This window comes from Lutjanus erythropterus, chromosome 11 (genome assembly GCF_056507025.1).
Source record: "Lutjanus erythropterus isolate fLutEry1 chromosome 11, fLutEry1.hap2, whole genome shotgun sequence".
NCBI lineage: Eukaryota > Metazoa > Chordata > Actinopteri > Lutjaniformes > Lutjanidae > Lutjanus > Lutjanus erythropterus.
The window spans coordinates 11,847,216-11,867,921 of NC_139327.1; the positions used below are offsets into that span (position 1 = coordinate 11,847,216).

General features: G+C 38.9%; 2 protein-coding genes across 2 annotated transcripts; both read right to left on the reverse strand.

Annotated features, from left to right (window-relative positions):
- Positions 1-219: 219 nt before the first annotated feature.
- On the reverse strand, positions 220-11,404 carry aspa (aspartoacylase). The gene is made up of 6 exons (XM_084730809.1): positions 10,813-11,404; positions 7,287-7,482; positions 4,705-4,798; positions 3,748-3,855; positions 1,098-1,207; positions 220-936 (listed from the first exon to the last, which is right to left on the reverse strand). The coding sequence occupies exons 1-6, from the start codon at positions 11,052-11,054 to the stop codon at positions 745-747; spliced, it is 942 nt and encodes a 313-aa protein (XP_084586935.1). The 5' UTR covers positions 11,055-11,404; the 3' UTR covers positions 220-744.
- Positions 11,405-13,851: 2,447 nt separating this feature from the next.
- On the reverse strand, positions 13,852-20,301 carry pho (phoenix). Its single transcript, XM_084730606.1, has 4 exons — positions 20,225-20,301; positions 18,712-18,862; positions 15,302-16,636; positions 13,852-15,154 (listed from the first exon to the last, which is right to left on the reverse strand). The coding sequence occupies exons 1-4, from the start codon at positions 20,299-20,301 to the stop codon at positions 14,282-14,284; spliced, it is 2,436 nt and encodes an 811-aa protein (XP_084586732.1). The 3' UTR covers positions 13,852-14,281.
- Positions 20,302-20,706: the final 405 nt, after the last annotated feature.

Sequence of the window (20,706 nt, forward strand, 5' to 3'; positions counted from 1 at the left end):
GGCTTTGTCATAAAAAAGTTCAGGTACTAGACTGACCTAACTGCAGGCCCGACCTGTCTGCCACTGAAAATATGCAGCGCATTATGAAGCACAAATTACAGTTATGGAGACCCCAGACTCTTCCGCACCAGAACTCATATATCAAGCAAGAATGGGAAAGAATTTTGCTTTCAAAATTTCAACTATTAGCGTCCTCTGTTCCAGTGGTAAACATGTTCCTGTCCCAACTTTTTTAGAACTTCTTGCAGGCATCAAATTCAGTGTATACTCACAAAAATATAATATTAAATATCTTGTCTTTGTTCTGTATTCAGTTGAATATAGTGAAAAGATTTGCAAATCATTGCTCTCTGTTTGCAAGTTTTACACAACATCCCAACTTTTTTTGAATTGGGCTTGTAATTAATAAGCCATCAATGATTAGGCCTGGCCTTTAATAAAATAAAAACCTATTTGATTTCATGTAAATATATCTTTAAAATAACAGCAGTATCATAAATACTTACCACAGCAACATACCAGTCTCCAGATCAAAGACTTTCACAGTGACTCTTTGCATAGTTAATTGATTTTCTGATAGTAAATGCATAGAAAACTAAATCAGTGTGTAAAAGAGGGTATCTAGTCATTATGTGAGGAAAGTCTCATTTGCTAACAGAACAAAGTGCAAAATCTATACATACAGTAGATTGATGCTGCGGCTAACATGTATTCATGATCGCTTTTAGCCTCACAAACCAGTTCTCATGCTTTTCTGATGGCACTTGCTACCAGGGTTTCTCGCCTGGTGGTTACAAACGCCTGTTGTTTCTCATAATAGGCCGCCTCATTAATAAAAGTGGGATAGACGGTGCCTGGGCCCTGGTAGTGGATGGTCTTTCCGTCAAATGTTTGGAACATAGGGTCACCGGGGTTCAGCGGCTCCCAGTCGCAGTCCTGAAACAACAACAAGCAGTGAGTAACCTGAGCGTGTTGCTCAAACTGAAATAACACGCTTTCACATTAACCAAGGACGTGTCATTTCCTCTTTCATAACAATTCATATTTACAGGTTCAATAGGTCAGAGACTTGGGCTCGAGTGTTTTCTCATTTTTACCTGCAGGTTGGGGTGCACCATGGCGATAATGTTTCCATTGGCATCTCTGGGGTAATCAATCCTCTCTGAGACTCGGAAAACTTCCACAGTGCAGGGAGGGAACTCCATGCCTGTACAACACACAGGAAACAACAATCATATCAATATTATAATGATCCTCAAAAATCCTGTAGTCCAAAAACTATGGAGGACTTAATATTGTACAAAGACACGCAATTATTGTTGAACAAGAGAAGAAAAAAAGAGAAATTAAGAAAAAACAGAAATCAGCTATTCTCAATCTTACTATAGTTCCTGCTAAAACCAAAACAAGAATAATACCTCTGATTATGTAAGAATAAAACAATCTAAGACAAGAAGAAGAAAACCAAACAAGCAAAAAACAAAAGAAAATGACACTAAACAAACAATGAGTTCCTAAATTCACTGTCCACTGTTTAGACTTAAATAAAAAAAGAATGTGCTCTCTGGGAATATTTTGTGGGTCCTAAAATAAAAGAAGTCCTGAAATTTCCCAAATATCAGCTATGGAATAAATACTGCTACTGCTCCACAGAAGAGAGTATTAACCATCACATTATGATTATGTGTGATTTTTGATTAGTGCATTTTGAAGAGGTCAGTTTAGCCTCAGATGTATGACAGTTACTTCAGTTGGTGGAACAAAACTCTCAGTACTTTAAGCCATTTTGAAATTAAGGACAGAAAAAAGAAGGCTAAGAGGCTGATTAGCTGTTGGACAAATTAAAATGTTGACTTGATTAAGGAGGAAAAGTCAGGGGATCACCAGAGATTCTTCCTCTGAGAACTGTGGACGTTTGTATAAAATTTACACCACTTAATCCAGCAAGTAGATGTTGAGATTTTTCACAGGATAGTTAAAAAATGTGAGTGGAAAAGTCAGGGGATCATCAACATTTATGTGGATTCATCACCTGAGCAGAGTGGATATCTGTACCAAATTCATCTGACACCAAAGTCAGCAGGCACCATAAATATCTGTATAAAATCACTCCAATAGTTTTTGAGATATTTTTGTCTGGACCAAAGCATTGACCAGTTTGACATCATCATCATCCATAGAGCCATGTTGCTAAAATGGCTGATGAATATGACATATCAATAAGTGAAAAAACAAAATTGAATTTTAAAACTTAAAAACACTAAGATGAGACTAATTAGTTTTGCTTCATAACGAAGATTGGTATAAAGTTCACACTGATTCAGAACTTTTATATGGAAGTACTGTCAAAAATAAAAAAAGAAAGTATTACTCATAATATTAATATTTATATTAATATAAATATTTATATGATCTATGAAGTTGCTATTTGGTTTAATTGTGTCTGTCCCTTTTCATTTCTATTCATATGTGCATACTTGTGTCCAATCAGCTGTTGGGTTTTTAAGACAGACTGGTAAGTCTGAACATCAGCTTTTACACCAGTATACTCAAAAGACCAGTGTGTCGGATTTAGTGTCATCTAGCTGTGAGTTCTCACACCACATTCTCCCTGTGAAAATGGGAAGGAGGAAGGAAAACCTACGATGGTCACAGAACTGGCTAAAAGCGAGAGAGGCCACATCTAGAGCCAGTGTTTGGTTTGGGCTGCTGAAGATGCAGGATGGTTCAACATGGTGGCTTCCATGGAAGAGGACCAAGGCAACGTACTTATGGATATTATATTCCATTTCTGTCACGTTCTGCCACTGGATTCCCTTAAATCCTGCACACTGGACCTTTAATCTCATATATATCTTCACTGTAGTATTTTGGTAAAGGTTGTTGAACTTGAAGCTGGAAGGCACCACACTGCCAGGGTGGCCTTACTCAACAACAGGAACAACAGGAACAGGACGTGCAGTGGTTTTTGGCAGAGCTTGGACATTAAGTAACTAGATGTGTAAATGAATTGCTTTCCTACACAAGCGTCAGACCACTGAGCCGTGTTATTATGCAGGTGGCACCACAGAGCAAACAGGACAAACAGTTTCCCCTGCTGAATCTCTGTGATTGTCATTCGCCACAGAAAGTCATTTCCCACTTTAACAATTATAACTATGCAACTTGTTCCTTCAGTCTGTCCAGCTTCAAAGCGCAGGAACACCGATTCATCACCGTGTCCCAGCATTCATCAGCACCAGTGTGGCCCCACGACAGAAGATTACCACACCGTTGGCAGCCAGACTCTAATGACATGGAAACTGACCAACTCCCAACAAGCAGGCCATTCAAACAGCAGGCCGGTCAGGGGTAACCAACAGACTGCAACTCACAGTTGGCACAGAGCGCTTGTTTACGTAAAAAAAAGGGAAGGAAACGCTGCCCTGCACCTAAACATTGCAAACGCTGTTCTGCGCCCCGGGGAAGAGAAGGGGCAGAGCGGAGGCGGGATGAGCCAGATGCAGATAAATTTAGAGATAGGTACATCTGGATGAATCAGACGGGCACCCATGGGCATTTTGTCACAGAATGTTTCTCGTCACGATGATGCTGACAAACAGGCAGACAGACTGTAAACAACCTATTTTTCTATTGCATAACACATTATGAATCATGATATTAGTCGTCCCTGAGTCAAAATCACAGAGAGATAATTTACTACTTTAGCATTTCCTGCACACTTTAAGAAACATGAACTTGCCGTACCTTCATTAAACAGTTCGATGAAGTCTAGGGCATGTTTCAGTATTACCCTCATCGCTTCAAAGATGTTACTCCTCAAAACACCCTGAGGCTGAGGACCAACTTCCAGACCTGCAACAAAAATATTCAGAAGACACATTCACACTTGGAAAATGATTATCTTCCGACTGAATGCATGCCTTAAGAAACATCTAAAAGAGCTAGATTGGATTCTTTGAAGGGGGTTGGATGAGGCACTTCTGTGTAGTTAGTCGGAGAAGCAGACAGGAGTACCAGCAAGGAAGCTAAAAATATGTCATGTGGACGGGGACAACAGAAAAACTATTTTAGCCAGAAGCAGAATCTCAGTCAACTTTCTTCTTTCCTGTTTCTGTACTAAGATATGCTATGTGCTGGGCCCATTTTCTCATTTGAAAAGAAAACCAAGTTTTGAAGATGACTAAAAGATGTTGCTGGGGACCTGTAAAAGTGATATAATGTCTAATCTCAAGTTGGCCAACATTAGCAAAAGGCTGGCTAGGTAGCTAACCAGTAACTGATGTAGATTAGCTAGCTTGTTATCTGGCATGTTGCTATAATTAGCTATCTAATGTATGAGTCTAGGGGGTTTGGAGAGAGCTATATAAAATGTGAAATAACTTCAGTTTCCCATCAGAAAGGGCTGCCTGATGGCAAGGTGAAGAGGTGAAAATATTCAAAATACAGTGTACATGAACTGATATTAATTATTTTATCTTTTTTAGGTGGCTAAAATAAGTTTTGCTGCTGACTCTGTCCACAGCAGCACATTGCCTCTTGGCCACTACTCCTCCAAACTGCTACTGGGCTGAATCCATCTACTGTAGTCAGTGTATTATACTGACTCTGGACAAATATCTCATACAACCCCACTTCAAACAATCCAAACTATCCCTTTAAATACAGCCCCCGGAGTAATTTGGCTGGACTTGAGAGACTCACCAACAGGGTGCTTGGCAACAGAGCGTGAAGTGGAATATTTCAACAGAGGATGTTCATTGAGCAGAACAAGACAACTGGCCGGAGCGATGGCTTTCTGCAACACAAAACCCACAAAAACAAGATCTCAGCTGCAGATTTAAAAAAAAAAAAAAAAAAAATACCTTAACATAGTCAGCCGACTGTCTCAAGCAGACTAACTGTGAGTGACTGCTTCAAGGTTTCGCTTGACTGAATGGAAAATTAAATCTTCAGCAACCCACACAGAACAAATATGACACACACAATCACAGACTGACAAACACAGTGAATGTGTGCATGAATCAAGTTGAAGCTGGATGTCTGTCTCGATGATCAGTGACGGCACAACATCATTTTCAGCACAAACAGCTATATGATTCTTGTCTCCGTAATTCATCTGGAGAGTCGTTACCATTGAGGGCCGTCATCATTAATCTAATGGATAAAAAAGTCCAACAATGATCGTGACTTTAAACCGGAGATTATTCAAATAATAGTAGAGTGTTTTTATTTATTTTGACTGAAGTCTCTGAATGACTGGAGGAGCTGGGTTACTTGAATGGATTCTATATATGATGTGTTTAATGGCTTTTTGGGATAGATGTATTTATTGTAGGATGATATTTATGATGATATATGATGACAGTTGCTTAATTCAATTGTTCTGATCAACTCTGATCAGCACACCAGACTAATCATACCAATGACGAGATATAAAATACTGCCTGGTGTAACTGTGACAGAATACTAAGTTAGATAAATGAAAAATAAGACAGAATTTAAATCCTGTGGGTTTGTATTATTAGCTCTGACTACTTTTCAAAATTAATCATAAATATTTTATGGCAATGTCAAATGTATAAAATTGAAACTTAACATTTTATTTATTTATTTCTCTCTCCAGGCCAACCAATGGGCACCAGCCCACACTTTGGGAATCACTGCCATAGAACATCAACATAGAACACTTCACCATCCTGAGAAAAAAAAAAGGTTGGTAAAAAGGGTCCAATTTCGGGTTAATAAATTATGGGGAATGAGATTGGTGCATTTTAGGTTGTATTGGAGGTATTTTCCCAATACCGACATCAGAACAACCCTACATGACATCTGTCATGAACATTAAGGAATCTTTATGACTGTTTCCATTAAATGTCATTTGGTCAATTATGTTATTTGTTATGCAAAGTTAGGGTGTCCAAACAATGTCAACTTTACATTAAAAATGTCACAATTAACCAAACGACACTTAAAGACAAAAGCCATAAACATTCATAAAGATTCCTTCATGTTCGTGACGGATGTCATGTAATGGTTATGTCATGTCGTATCAGTCTTATGCATAACCCTTCAAGTAAAGTGTTCCCAAACATTTTTCTCATAACCTCTATTGCTTACAGTCACAAAGAGCATGTTGCATTTGGCTGATCTTTGCTTCCCTGGTGTTGCTCTGCATGCCTTTGTTCTTTGTTGAAGTGCAAAAGAAGGAACTAGAGCTGACAACGGGCTGATACAAGACAAACTGGTGAGCAAGCTCGTGTAATATCAGGAAAGTAAGGCTTGTGTTTTTGCCATGAATCGACTTGTAAACTGCTTTTGATTTCTCATAGTTTATTTGTAGTAATTATTCAAATGTGCCAAAGCAAATGTTATGTGGATAAACTGTCGCTGAAGTACTATCTGCACCATCTATTACAGATGAACATGTTCTACAGTTTTAAGTGTCTTTTCAGGCTCATAGTGGATTTGTGGCTCAAATCAGGTCCCTCTGGTCCCTCTGGTCCATCTGGTTTAGTTGAATGGCTGATCCTTTAGATGAGTTTGTCAACACTTCAAGGTAAACTGGTGATTAGATTTGTTTACATGGGTTAACTGAACTTGTCCAAAGAGATCTATTGGTAAAACATTAAAGGGATAGTTCAGACTCAAGTAGTACTGGAGTACTGGTGTAAGAAGCTGAGCAATGTACTGCTGTAGACAGGGTCAGCATCAAAACTGATTTTAAACACATAAAAATGTGTATAATTAAGTGCAAGCTATATCTAGAGTAGAGTATTTTAAATGCTTTACCGTGCCATCAGACAGCATTTTCTGATGAGAAGCCACCATCATTTAAGCCAAGAATCGCTCTCTGCAAAGCCACCAGACTCTTTTGACAAAAACAAAAAACAGTGATTTTACATCACTGACATCTGTGTTTTAAAATGTAAGTTCGGCTTCACCAAAGTCACAAAATAACACAAAAAAAACTAATAGATCAAGGCAGCAGTAAACCAGTTCTGTACCATGTGAGGTACAGGAGTAAAGGAGTCTGGTTGCGCTGGATAGAACAATATTTGGCTTATATAGTGGTGGTTTCCTGCTGGAAAAGCTTGTCTGGCAGCAAAGTAAAGTGGTGGATATTTAAAACATATTTATGGGACATTTCTTACTGGGGTCTGTTAATAAGTTTGACAAATGACACTAATTTTTAACAGAATTGTTGCAGATTAAATGCTCTCACAGGATGTGCATTTGTGCTGTACAATTAAAAACATTTCAGTTTTGCTCTACAAGGCTGTCACCTTAATATAGTTCATCATCTGCAGATTGAAGTGGTCTTTGGAGCTCTCCAGAATCATGCAGGAGCCCATGTTGGACGTTGTGTTGTGGAGGTCAAAGATGACATCGTAGGCGTCTGGGGTGCCTTTAGGCCCAAATATCCTGTTGATCTCCTGGGCTCTCTGCACCTCGTATGGCAGGTGATCTCCTCCCGGAGCACTGCAGGACACACACAAACACACACACACACACACACACACACACACACACACACACACACACACACACACACACAAAGCATGAGAACACAGTCAGATGGTAACACATTCACAGCTTATCAGTCAATTCTGCTGAAGAAACAATAAGTTATGAAGCATGTTAATGATTTACACCAGGGTGTCTACTTGACCTAGACGCCCTGTCACACTTACACCTCACTGTCAACCATAATGGAAAAATCTCTGTGTGTAACAGCCTACACATAAACACAGTAACTGTGAGGTTAAAATGACCTGAATGTATGCACAACATGTCTCAAAAGCCAAAAAACAGGTGAAAAACATCAATAACAGCATATTAAATCTTAATAATTACCATGATTTCACCTAATATGTTAAAGTAGAAAGTCATGGAGGACATTGAGTCTAAGCTGGAGTACAAAAGCTGTGTCATTCAGCGGGACAGTGGCCTTTCGTGACTGTTAAGAGTAAATTTAAACCCCTTTCTCCAAGCCATGCATGTCTGCACTAAAGGATCCCTGAGAAATGTGATTTGTCCCCGGGCTAAACTTGCTTCCCCCGCTCCACACAGACATGTCTGAGCAGAGAATCAGAGCTTCCCTTCTCTTTTAAAGCATTTCAACATAACCACTAGTCTAGGACATTCTCCGAGCTACTGTAGAACAGCACCTCTGCTGCCCATATTGTCTCACCTCCCTCACATCTGCTCTTTTGACCCCATTTTCAGCAAATATCTGGTATTGTCTGGACTGCCATGACATTAGCACACAGGCACAGTGTGGACTACAGCTGATAAAATGTTCTCCAATACACCAACTTCAGCTGAGGGGACAGTAAATATGAGGACGAGCAGAGCTGTCAGTCTATTTCAGTTGAAGAAAAGGGCATGAGCTTTTAATCTTCTTATATGTTGCCTTGAGAGAGAGGCTGTAAGCTGAAGAGGGTTGAGAAGATCTTTAAAGATCAATCAAAATTTGCACGATAAGGACGTGACAGTAACTTTCACCCAAACAGTGTGATCTGAGCTTTTACCATCATTTTATAATCCACAGTAAAATATCTTCAAACATTACGTCAGACCTCGGAAATATCACAAAGAGACTAAAATGTGGCATGGAAAATTATGTAATAATAATACTGAGGGACAGTTATCGTCACTCAGCTGTGTATAAGCACAAATTGCAACATTCCCATTACAGGAAAATGAATATGAAAAAGTCCAAGATTAAGAAGACAGACATGGTGATAAAACTACAACTTCCTCAGCAGGTACAATGAAAACTCATTTTTGCCAATATAATGAAAAAAGAACATCCTGTGAGTCATTAAAATGATAAACGATCTCAAAATAATGAGTTAGTATCTCATCATAATAAGTATCTCAAAATAATTAATTAGTATCGCAAAATAATGAGTTAGTATTTCAAAATAATGAGTTAATATCCCATAATAATGAGACAATATCTCAAAATAATGAGTTAAAGGGATAGTTCACCCAAAAATGAAAATTCAGTCATTATCTACTCACCCTCTTTTTGATTGAGGGTCACTTTGTTTTGTATTTTTTGTTTGTCCACAAAACACTGCTGGAGTTTCACAGGAAAACAGTGCTGCAGAATCTCCCAAACCATGTAACGTGAATGGTGATCAGTTTTCAAACATAAAAAACAGCTGGAAAAGAAAACATAAAATTCCTCCATACTGCTTGTCTGGCATAATCCAAGTCTCCTAAAGTCCCAACATGCCGTTTGCACAGTTGGGACGTACAGTGAAGATTCAGGTTAAAAACATGGTGTAAATGATGTCTTTCAAGTCAGCTTGGCACGTTGGGGATTCGGGAGACTTGGATCACACCAAATGAGCAGTATGGAGCCATTTTATGTTTTTATTCTGTTGTTTTTTATGTTTGAAAACCGGTCACCATTCACTTCCACTGTTTGTAAGATTCTGCAACACTGCCTTCCTGTGAAACTCCAGCAGTGTTTTGTAGAGTAAAAACTAAACCTGACTGAATTTTCATTTTGAGGTTAACTATCCCTTTAATATTTCACAACAGTGACCTCATAGCTCATAATAATGAGCTAATATCTCAAAATAATGACTTAATATTTCAAAATAATGTGTCTTTTACATTTAATGAGAAAGTTTCTTATTATAGTGCAAGACTTTTTTTTTTTTTTTTTTTTTGCTCCATCTAATGGGTGTTCATAGCTTCCTGTAATGATTAATTTATAGTAGAGTACAATGGTATTATCCAACCACATTAGTCAATAGGCTGCTGTGCTGTGTGTGTTCATGCACACTAACTATATGTGCCAGCGTTTGCGTAAGCCCTTATTTTCCGCTATAGTGCACTGGAAGAGGAACGAATTTGAAAAAAAAAAAAAAAAAATCGTCTTAATTCATTTGCAGCTCGGTCACGTTTCGCTCACGTTTTTCCTGCTGGCTGACAGTCCGGGAGGACGAGGCACGCTGCTCCGCTGTTATTGGCAGAGGGGGCCACGGGGGGCGGGCAGGGGGACATGGGCTGATGGTAAACACACAGACACTACCTGTGATGATAACATTTTGATGGAAATGTCCACGTGACTTGTTTTACTGTAGGAATTCCTAGTATAAATCAGCGTAAATCATATGTTACAAGTCGCTCTATACAATTTATATACCTACACTATACACGGTCTACATATGTGGCTACGTTTAGCCGCAAAAAAACGTGTTGTTTTTCATTCTATTGTGTGAACCTCGCGCTCTTTACGCAAGATATCTTATACGTCGACCTCGTTTGTCTGGAAAAGCAAACACATGTAGTCAATGTTGTCATTAATGTTGCATAATTACGCTGTCATTACATTTTCCATCGCGTTTCCACTCGCTATAGTCCAGATACTGGAGGTGAAACACTGTTAGATTTTTTTATTTTAACAATTTTACTTGCAAACAACAAAAAACAAAAAACAAAACAAACAAAACAAGAAAAAAAAAAAAAAACACTGCCCCAACGAGAAAATGTACAGAGGACCACCCAGGCAATGTCACGGTTTACAGTATAGATATACACAGGTGCAATGCCTTTGTTTTTCTCATTAAATTGAGCTCAAAACCAAATCATAATGTCAAAAACGGTGTGTGTTTTTAAAATGTGAACCTGTTTTCTGGATCCGTGCCATGACGAAGTTTCAGTTCAACATGTATGACAGCAGCAGACAGGAACAACAACAACAACAACACGGTACAGTAGGTGTATGACAGCTGGGAGCTCGGTCAGCTGTGTGTGTGTGTGTGTGTGTGTGTATGTGTGTGTTTTTACCTGAGGTTTTCGGGGCTGAAGGCTCGGTTCAGGTCCGTGTCCACGTATCTGGTGCACTTCTCCACAGCCTTCGGGTTGGTGATGAACGGTTTGGTCTCCAGTCGTTTCCTCTGGATCTCGGCGCTGTTCTTCATCCACAGGTTCACCAGCGTCACGCCTGACATCTCGTTCCCGTGCGTCCCTCCGAAAATAGCCACTCTCCTGGCCTCGCCGAAACACGCGCTGTTGTTATAAGACGACATGACCGGGTAATGAACGGGGAACACGCACGGCGGAGGTGTCGGAGGCTTCAGGAGCGGAGTTAAAAGTTTCCAGCTGGAGTTTCACGCACAGACACGCAGCCTCTCTCACTGTTTAAATGCCTGCTGTACTGTGGCCGCGCGCTTACGTAACGAGCCCGCTGGCTTGTTGTGGTCAGTCACCGTGTGTAAAATGCGCTGATTTGTGCACGACATCTCTCCGAGTCGCAGCCGAAACTCAAGTTAACGAGGGTCCTCCCTTTGTTTACCTCCCACAGACCCACTAATGGGAATTCGTTTCCGGTGATGTTCTTCCAAAATAAAACCTAATTAACGCAAAGTTACCTTTCCATATTTCGAATTTACAGGTAGTCTATTCACTTACACTTGACGGGATCCATTGCTTCCGGCCACGGCCTTCAAAATAAAACTACCTGACATGTTTAAGGTGACAGGTCACCCCAAAATCAAAAACACATAATTTCTCATACTTTTTTCCTCACCAGCTAAAACATAAAATAAAATGTATCTATAACAAAATTCTATGCTTTTTCTACATAAACTATAAAAACTACAAATAAATTATTTAAAAAATGAGTCACTTAAATCAATAACTGCTCTATTTCTTTGGTATTATTACCATAAGCAGATATACAATGATGATTGCTGGTTAACTTGTGCATTGATGTCCAATGTCAAGAAGACTGACAAGCTGAGGTGACTGATTTGACAGTAAAATCCAACACAGTGGCAATGGGTAGTGGCTGTAGAGATGACTCCCTACTCTCAAATACAATGGAACTAGATGGCAATCGGCTTGTGCACCAAAAAAAGACTTCATTTGAAAAACTCAACAGCAATGTCTCTTTCCAGAAGTCATGACCTGGTTACTCAAGATAATCCACAGACCTTGGTGAGAGCAGTTTCATGTAGGAACTATTATTTGTGTGCTGTCCACCAGCTGTATCACTGCGCAGGAGGAAGCATGCATCTACTTATGTACCAGAGGACTCATGCTTGTGACACCACCAGATGTAAACATAAATGTCGTCCTCCTCAGCCGAGCTGTATCCTCTCATCCATGAGTAGATGCACACTTCCTTCTGGGTGGTGATACTGTTGGCAGGTGGAGTTTGGTAGAAAGAAAAAAGTACCATCTAATTCGATTATAGAGAAGGCAGACATCTCTAACTTACACCAAAACTATTTAGATGGATAAATAGCACAATAGCTAAAAGGAAGAATAGGTGTTTTTGATTTGGGGGTGAACTGTTCCTTTAAGAAATGTATACTTCAAGAAAACAGGACTGAAAATAGGATTGCAGCCTACTTTTCTTCCTCCAAAGTCCATTTCACAACATGTACAGCTGCATAACCCCAAATAATACATCAGCTTAAGACTGAAACAGGGTTTCAGTAAACAATAACTTACATACACACTAACACAGGTTATAGTAACTGTGAATGCCATTATTGATTCCATTTAATAAATGTACAGCACTATCAAATACAGATGCAGATTAAAAATGGGCATTATTACTATATTTTATGTACAGCCCTCTGAGACACTGAGCTATAATAAACTTTGACTTCATTAGTGGATTTTTTTTTTTTTTTTAATTCTGACATCCGAATTATGAAGCACTGAAAATATTGAGCATATTAGTCTAAGAAAAGTGTAGCATGCCAAAAATGCAAAATGCATATTTACAGATTAAATTACAGAGAAAATACCTGCTTTCTATAAAAAGTTTTACCTAAAGCAGGGGCACAGTATTAACCTATGAATGGTTCTCAGCGTAAGGTGCACTTTGTTACAGCTGTACTATTGTTATACTAATCATCTTATACTATCATTACTATTGCAATAAAGGTGCATAGATTGCTTTTATCTGAATTTCAACACCATTAACAGAAGAAGCACAAGTTCAGGGTTTGGCAGGCTTGATTTGCACAACAGTGCTACCTCTCATAAGATAATAAATGAGCATTTTATGGTACCATAAATCATTTCAAACCATCAGATGAAAATGTCTATCATTTCTAGTAAAGGTGCTGCTGCTGGCAAAAACACTCAAAACAGGGCAAGGACAAGGATAAGGAAAGATATAAATCCCCTCCGACAGTGAGTGGCTGTGAAGAACGACCTTGACTTTTCTTCCAGATGTCCATTAGATGGCGGGCTAGAGGTTCAGATTCACTGTATCAGTCAGGTGAGCTGACAATGTGATTAAATTAAAAACACACTCCATATATAGTCTAACCTGTTCTATTTTTAGACCTGCAAACTTGTAAGAGAAAATTTTGTTATTTCAGTGTGTGTACGTATCTATGTATATGTGTGTATATATGCACACACACTGACCTTGGGATGTGGGATGGAAATAGGGAGGGAGACTTAAAATAGGAGTATTCACTTGTAGGTCTGTAGTTATCTATTCTTTTGAAAGGAAAAATTAAAATAAAGTGTATAAAAACACAAAACCAAGTGCTCACAAACAAACTGATTGCAATCATTTAATATGTAACATTTCTCATTGTTTGTTATGGTGTGTTCTTGAATCTCCAAACAACTGCAGCTCAACACCAAAAAGGTTGAGAATCATGACAGTAAAACGCTTTGGTACAAAACAAAATACATAGAAAAAGTCTTTGTAAAAAAAACATTACCATTGTAAAAGGCATTTTCATTTGTAACTTTAAAGGGACAGTTCACACAAAAATAAAAAATACATAATTTTCCTCTGGCCCGTAGTGCTATTTATTCATTTATACAGTTTTGGTGTGAGCTGAATTCCAATGTAATAGAATTAGATGGCACTAGTCCTGTGTTGCTTAAAGCATCAAAAACACTTTGGAAAAACTCAACTCAAAATAACGCACAGACCCTGTTGTGAGCAGTTTCATGTAGGAACTTCTTTCTTTCGGAACTACTGTCTTTCTAATATTAGAAAGAAAACAGTTCCTACATGAGACATCTCTCTGGAAAGAGACGCTGGTTTTGAATTTTTTAAATGGATTTCTTTGGTGCTATTTTATAAGAGAGAAGGCAGACATCTACAGCTGATATCTCCAAAATTCTGCAACTCACACCACAACTTTCTAGATGGATAAATAGCAGCAGCAGCAGAGTTGAACTCTCTCTTTAACACTGTGCATGACAACATAAACTCAGTCCATCACTTTGTCAGCAGCTCATACTAACAGTCTGTCGGGAAGTCCTCTCTTGGTTAATGAAGTGCGTGCTTGACCTTCTTCTGCTTTTTTTTCATGATACTGTCTGAAAACGACATTGTAGGTGTTAAAACAGACGTCTCTGACAGCGCAGGGCTGCTGGACACGATGTCAGGGACGGCTGATTGCTTATTTCTTTCCTTCTTTTTCTTCTTTTTGCTTTCTTGGAGTTGTAACTCAGAATGCCCCTCAAGCAGATTATCATCAGTGCGTTTTGTCCTTTTCTTCTCTTTGATATCACTTAATGTCTGATTTCCATCTTCAGTGGCAGTTGGTGGACTCCCTTGGATCTCATGGCATGCCTGATCTACACTCTTCTTCTTCATCTTCTTCCTTTTCACCCCTGTGTCGACGGTTTCAGGCAAAGCACTCTGACATGGCTCTTTTGGTTCCCCAAAATCCAGCTCATGATCGTTTTCCACACTGTCCTGCTCTTCTGAAACCTTCCTCTTCCTCTTCCTTTTCTTCTTCTTCTTTTTCCCCACCCCGTTGATAGATTCCTCCAAATTTCCTCCAGTTTTTGCTGATTCCGTCTCAAAATCGAGACGGTTTTGTCCCCCGTGTGTCTGAAGGCCATTTTCCTCTACATCAGCAGCGAGGAAGGAAGTGGTCCTCTTCTTCTTCTTTTCCTTTTTCCGCAGAGATACTGAATCATCGCTTTGTGCCACACTGTCTTCAGAGATATTCCTGCCAAATATTTCACTTATTTCCCCCTTCTTCTTCTTCTTTTCAGCATCCTTTATTTTCTGTGTATCATCTTCAACTGTTTCGTTTTCTTCAGGAATGTGAGAGATATCCATCTCCCCAGAGGTAGTTTTCTTCTTCTTCTTCTTTTTCTTGGTCACCAGTTCAGCATCAGCTTCAAGGACCTCCTTTGTTTGTCCGGTATTATCGTCACATTCAACTTTTTCATTTTCTTCAGGAGTATTAGAGATATCCATCTCCCCAGAGGTAGTTTTCTTCTTCTTTTTCTTTTTCTTTTTCTTGGTCACCAGTTCAGCATCAGCTTCAAGGACCTCCTTTGTTTGTTGGGTATCATCTTTACATTCAACCTTTTCATTTTCTTCAGGAGTGTGAGAGATATCCACCTCCTCAGAGATAGTTTTCTTTTTCTTTTTCTTCTTTTTCAGTGACATGTCAGTACTTTCTTCCAGGGTTACAGCATCATTAGAGAAACTCACTTCTACAACCTCTTCTTTGTCCTGAGCAGCATCGTCAGAAAATGACAGTTTCTTCTTCTTTTTGAGACTTTTTCTTTTGACACAACTGGATTCTAATGTTTCTTCATGAGCTGTAGTATCTTCTAAACCATTTCCTAATTCTTCTACCTGTCCTGTTGACACTGGAGGCAAATCTAAAGCTCTATTCAGTTCTTTCTCTTCTTCAATGACAGTCTTCTCTTTTTTCCTTTTCTTCTTTTTCTTCTTTATCTCAGCGTCATCACTTAGAAGTTCGGGATCTTCTCTGGACTGTAAGTGCTCCTCGTCCTCACTGTTTCTTTTCCTCTTTTTCTTCTTCTTCTTGCCTCCATTCTCCACGTTACAGCTCTCTGAAAACCCAGAATCCTCCACTCTCGCACCCGATTCCAGGTTTACATCCGTTTCCTGGCTGACATTTTCTGCTGCAGACTTTTTTCTCTTCTTTTTCTTTTGTTTTGAATCGGGAACATCTCCCTCCTCCTGTCTTGCTCTGCTATTATCATGCAATGAGTCCTCCAAATAATTTCTTTCATTAAATTCCAGCTCATCACTAGTCTGCGATGCAGATGTCGCAGCATGCAGACCCTCTGGCTCTTCCCGACCGTGGCCCTTTTCTTCTTCTTCTTCTTCTATACTTTCATGATCTCCTCCTTTTTTCTCCTTTTTTCCATTCTTTTCCCTGGGTTCACTGTCATTATTTGTGTCACTTTGAAGATCTGGAAGACTTTCAAAGAGATCCGGGCTGTCATGTTCATTCTCTGTCTGGGATATATCCAGCAAAACATCAGTTTGAGGCTCTGTTGCAGTTGTGGATGCTTCTCTGTGCTTCTGTGCACACAGCCTTGAACTTCTCCGTTTCTTAGGAGCCTCACAAACTGCAGCATCACCATCATTACTGAGTTCTTCCTCCCTTGCTTTTTGCTGTAAAGACACGGTCTCATCTCCTTTTTCACGGGTCTTGCATCGTCTTCTTTGTGAGGTTTCTCGTCTGGCGTTGCCTCCATTCCTCGTCGTCTTCTCTTGTTTTAAATGGTTGCTCCAGCTTTGTTGCCTCTTTGCTTTCGATGTTGCCACAAAACATTTCCTCTTCTGTAAGACAAGACACAGATTATAATAAAGCTCACAAATAAAAGTGCCACGAAATACAAGATTCTTTTGTTTTCACAGTCTGCTTACCACAACTTTGATGTCCTCGTCTTCTGACTTTTCTTCTTCTTCCCTGTAACAGAATAATTGTGTTTTAATTGTACGACACCTTCCAAACACAATAATCTGACAAAAAGAGAGTACAAGTGTACACAAATAAAAAAGCGAGATTAATATAGAGAAACAACATCATTAAAATATCATCATGAAAACCAATAAAGTAGATAGAAAATTATTTAAAAAAAAGACCAAAACAAATAAACTGGATAAGACAAAGTAAACTTATTAAAGCATGGATATGAATACAATTAAAGAAATTATTAGATAAAATAAATAACAGCCACTAAACAGCCAAATGAAAAGCCAGGCTATAGAGGCAAGTTTACTTATAAAAATGACAACTTTTACCACTTAAATCAACAGGCCTGATTTAGTTTTCACTCGTGAAAATGGCATTTAGATGTCAAAACTGTTTTACCCATAAGACAGTTTTGACATGTTACTACAATGGTTCCGTAACTTTTTCTGGTATGGCCGTCTTCAGAAGCCAAAAATAAAAAGTTCACGCCCCCCACCCACAATTTTTAACAATAATTGGGGAAGCACCTGATTAAAAAAAGATTCAGGTTGAATTTGAGTGAAATTAAGGTCAATGTGACAGCATCAGCAAACTCATGTTTGTTTATTGTCCTACATAAATCATATTCATTTGACTTTGTTGAACTCTCATGTTTCTTCCCTGGTCATCCACGCACCCCATGCAGTGGTTCAAATCGATTTTAAAGAAATAACATAAAAATTCTGATTTCTGCTTCTCAAACGTGAGTATTTCATGGTTTCTTTCATCCTCTACTACAGTAAACTGAATATCTTTGGATTGTGGCCAAAATAAAACATTTGAGGACGTCACCTTGGGCTTTGGGAAACAGTAATCGAGTAACTGATCGCAAGAGAAAATAATTGTTAGTTGCAGTCCTAGTTAAAAGGGCTTGCTGTGCTACTGATGACAACTCCAAAGGCTAACATACGCAGATTAAAAAGCAGCAGTCCTAAAGTTGATCTTTAGGCAACCCAAGTGTTTGGTGAAATGATTATTTACTGTGACAAAGAACTCTGTGCCAGAAAGATGAGAGGTAAACTGTTCAAAACTGAGCAGCTGATGTGTTCCCTCTGTCTATCTACAAAGTTCTGTGATCAACTCTGTCACAAGCAGGACTCGGTTCGAGCACTAACAAAACCAAATGTTTACTAGCATCTAGATTTATCATAATCTCATCAACTCATTTTACTACAGATGTCTCAATACTACAATAAGCTCAGTAACCAGACGGAGACATTTCTAAATCATTGTTTTAGTTAAACACAATGTGTGTAATTTCATGCCGAAGTTATAAGAAGTTATAGTTACAAGCGACCTAATGACGCACATTGCTTGCTTTAAAATGATCAGTGTCTCTGGATTTAAACACTTTCTAAAACATTTGGGATAATGTACAACATAAAATATATAACATACGTCTAGTCCTTCTTAAACATTTTAATGTAGAAAAGTTACATATTATACATTCAAAAAAACTATTAAGTTGTATGTTTCTCTAACATTGTACTTAATAATGGAGGAGAATAATCTGTGATCACTGAGTGTTGGTGAATCCATGATATCTTTTTTAAATTATACATGTTACTTCAAGTAAGCATGACTCCTTGAAATAAACTTACTCTGACAGTGGAGATATGCACTTGCCGTCCATGTCAACTGTTGACCTATCATCATCTTCTCCTCCACGACACATAATCCACTGCTCTCTGACACATTTAAAGAAGCCTCCCATGATACAATTCTGTAGAAAGGAAAGATTTTGACACTAAATCACATCCGCAAGCATTCACTGAAGTTCTATAACAGCCAGCAGAAAAGAGTGTATTTAAGTATTATATATCCGTACATTAAGGCTGATGTTCGGCCCGTTACGTAACACAGAGCCACTGAGCTTTCCCTTCTCCCCCGAGACGAAAGAGAAACGGTATTTTGGAAGTCTGCATATCAGTAGTCTTCTCCTCTCTCTGGTACTTTTGGATACTTTAGGGGAATCAGACAATGAAGCATCACTTCCACTTCCCTCTAGATCTCTGAAAGATGCGGGGTCTGACCTCGGGCTGCGGCGACGTCGTCTCGTTCTCTCAGCCTCAGGTGCTGATATCTGTGTCATGAACAAGCTGTCTCCTGAATCACTGCAGAGACACAGTTATACATTTAGAAAGTCAAACTGGAGCCGTTTCAGGCTGAGGAGCTGTAGGGGAGACCTGGGGCAATTGTTGGGGGAGGGGGGGGGGGCTGTCATGACACACTTAATTCTTCCAATCAGAAACAAGCTAGAATGATGATTCTTACTCTGCACATGCTCAGTAAGACTTTAAGGCTTTATGGATGTACAGTATTTTTCTTCTGCTGTCTAAAGTTTAGATGACTATACATTTAAACTTAGACCACTTTCATCTCTTGGTTATTGGTTAAAAATTAACATGAACAAATTATGCTACCATAGGTGTTGCTAACTAGCATACAAGATTTTATCATGGATGCAAGATTGGGGACGGTTGTAACACTGTTTTACAAGTGCTCCCAAGCCACATGGACCAATGTAAGCACCTTGTTTGTCTGTGGAGACATACCTATCTATTAGAAAATGAACATGTTTCAGTGTAAAAGTACTTTTAACTGAATTCAAATAGTAAAAATGTAGTTATTACTACAATAGTTGCCATGCCTAAAAATAGACTTTGCCTTTGAATGCAGACTACACTGTAGAAATGAGTTCTAAAAGCCAGAAATGAATTACCATATTGGCATGTCCGGTTCACTAATCTCAAAGTCAGTGGGTTTTCTGTTATGAGAAATGAGGCCTGTAGTTAACACAACCTTGACAGTTTTTCACATTTTATTTTATGACATAAAATGTCAGTAAATACCCCACCTTTTTCTGTGTCTTTAAAAAGGCAGTTGCTAACAAGTGGATAATTGAGACTACAATTGAACCTACTACTGCACTGTCAAGGACAATAAACATCATTACGGCAAACAACTTTTATTTAGTGGGGTCGATGCTGAGTCATGTGATCATGGTGTAATTTGTCTATAACCTATCATTTGCTTTTTACTTCTTGAGAATGTCTTAACACATAAAAAAAAATCATAAAATTGGTGTTTATTTGTGAAAATTATCTAATAATAATAATCAAAACGTGGCAGAGAGCTTATTTTCTGCACCAATCCAAAATGGAAAAATCCCATTGCCACTTTGCTAAAGGAATCACAATGGTGCAAACTTTCTGATGGGACTTAACTGTATTAATCCCACCACGGAAGCGACTGTACTGACATCATTAAAATTAATATTATAGTATAGTCTTGTACTTAGTGAAAATGTCTTTTGTAAAATTATATCAGTCCTATCTGGTTCTTATATCAAAACATGACTGGTGTTTCTTAAGTAGTCTGTGCGATATGAAGGAGAATGAAAAAAGAAAATGTTACAATCGCCCCCGGCCTCCCCTATCATCACTGTGACATCTGTGGGTCAGTAACATCCTTACCTGTCTGCTTCAGCAGGCTCATCAGCTTTTTCATTTTGTCTGTCGTGTCCCACAGAAGACTCAAGACACTGCGACATTTCGTTCACACTGTCTGGAAGGGATGAGTCCAGCACGACGGAGCATGGCTTTGTCGACAGAGCCTCAGCAATGTCATCAGATTTAGAAGAAGATGAAGAACTACGCGCTCCTGACATTGATTATCTTATCAAAAGACAGTGCGAAATATACTGGAGGTTTTCATTTGCAGGAAATGGAAAGACCCCAATAAGCTGGACGCCTCCGACGAAAAGATGTTGGAAATGTGGTTATTCTGTCTGATTAAAGGTCCGCTACAGATGAGTGGTGATAGTTGTCACCTAAACACCTCAACAATGTGGTAAAATTGCTTTTGGCGGCACCAAAACAAAAACGAGGAGACGCTGCACATGTGCTTCTGGGTCAACCAGGAAGTATTTTAACGTCACCGACGTCATGACGAATCA

What these genes read in the sequence shown, in the direction of transcription:
- aspa (XM_084730809.1), bottom strand. Translation starts at nt 11,054, where the DNA reads ATGTCGTCTTATAACAACAGCGCGTGTTTCGGCGAGGCCAGGAGAGTG. An exon ending in TTCAGCCCCGAAAACCTCAG is followed by an intron (nt 7,483 to 10,812) that starts GTAAAAACACAC and finishes TGTGTCCTGCAG; the next exon opens with TGCTCCGGGAGGAGATCACC. An exon ending in TGTTGCCAAGCACCCTGTTG is followed by an intron (nt 3,856 to 4,704) that starts GTGAGTCTCTCA and finishes TTTTTGTTGCAG; the next exon opens with GTCTGGAAGTTGGTCCTCAG.
- pho (XM_084730606.1), bottom strand. Translation starts at nt 20,301, where the DNA reads ATGTCGCAGTGTCTTGAGTCTTCTGTGGGACACGACAGACAAAATGAA. An exon ending in GAGCCTGCTGAAGCAGACAG is followed by an intron (nt 18,863 to 20,224) that starts GTAAGGATGTTA and finishes GTGTCTCTGCAG; the next exon opens with TGATTCAGGAGACAGCTTGT. An exon ending in CATTGTCTGATTCCCCTAAA is followed by an intron (nt 16,637 to 18,711) that starts GTATCCAAAAGT and finishes TGAAAACAAAAG; the next exon opens with AATCTTGTATTTCGTGGCAC.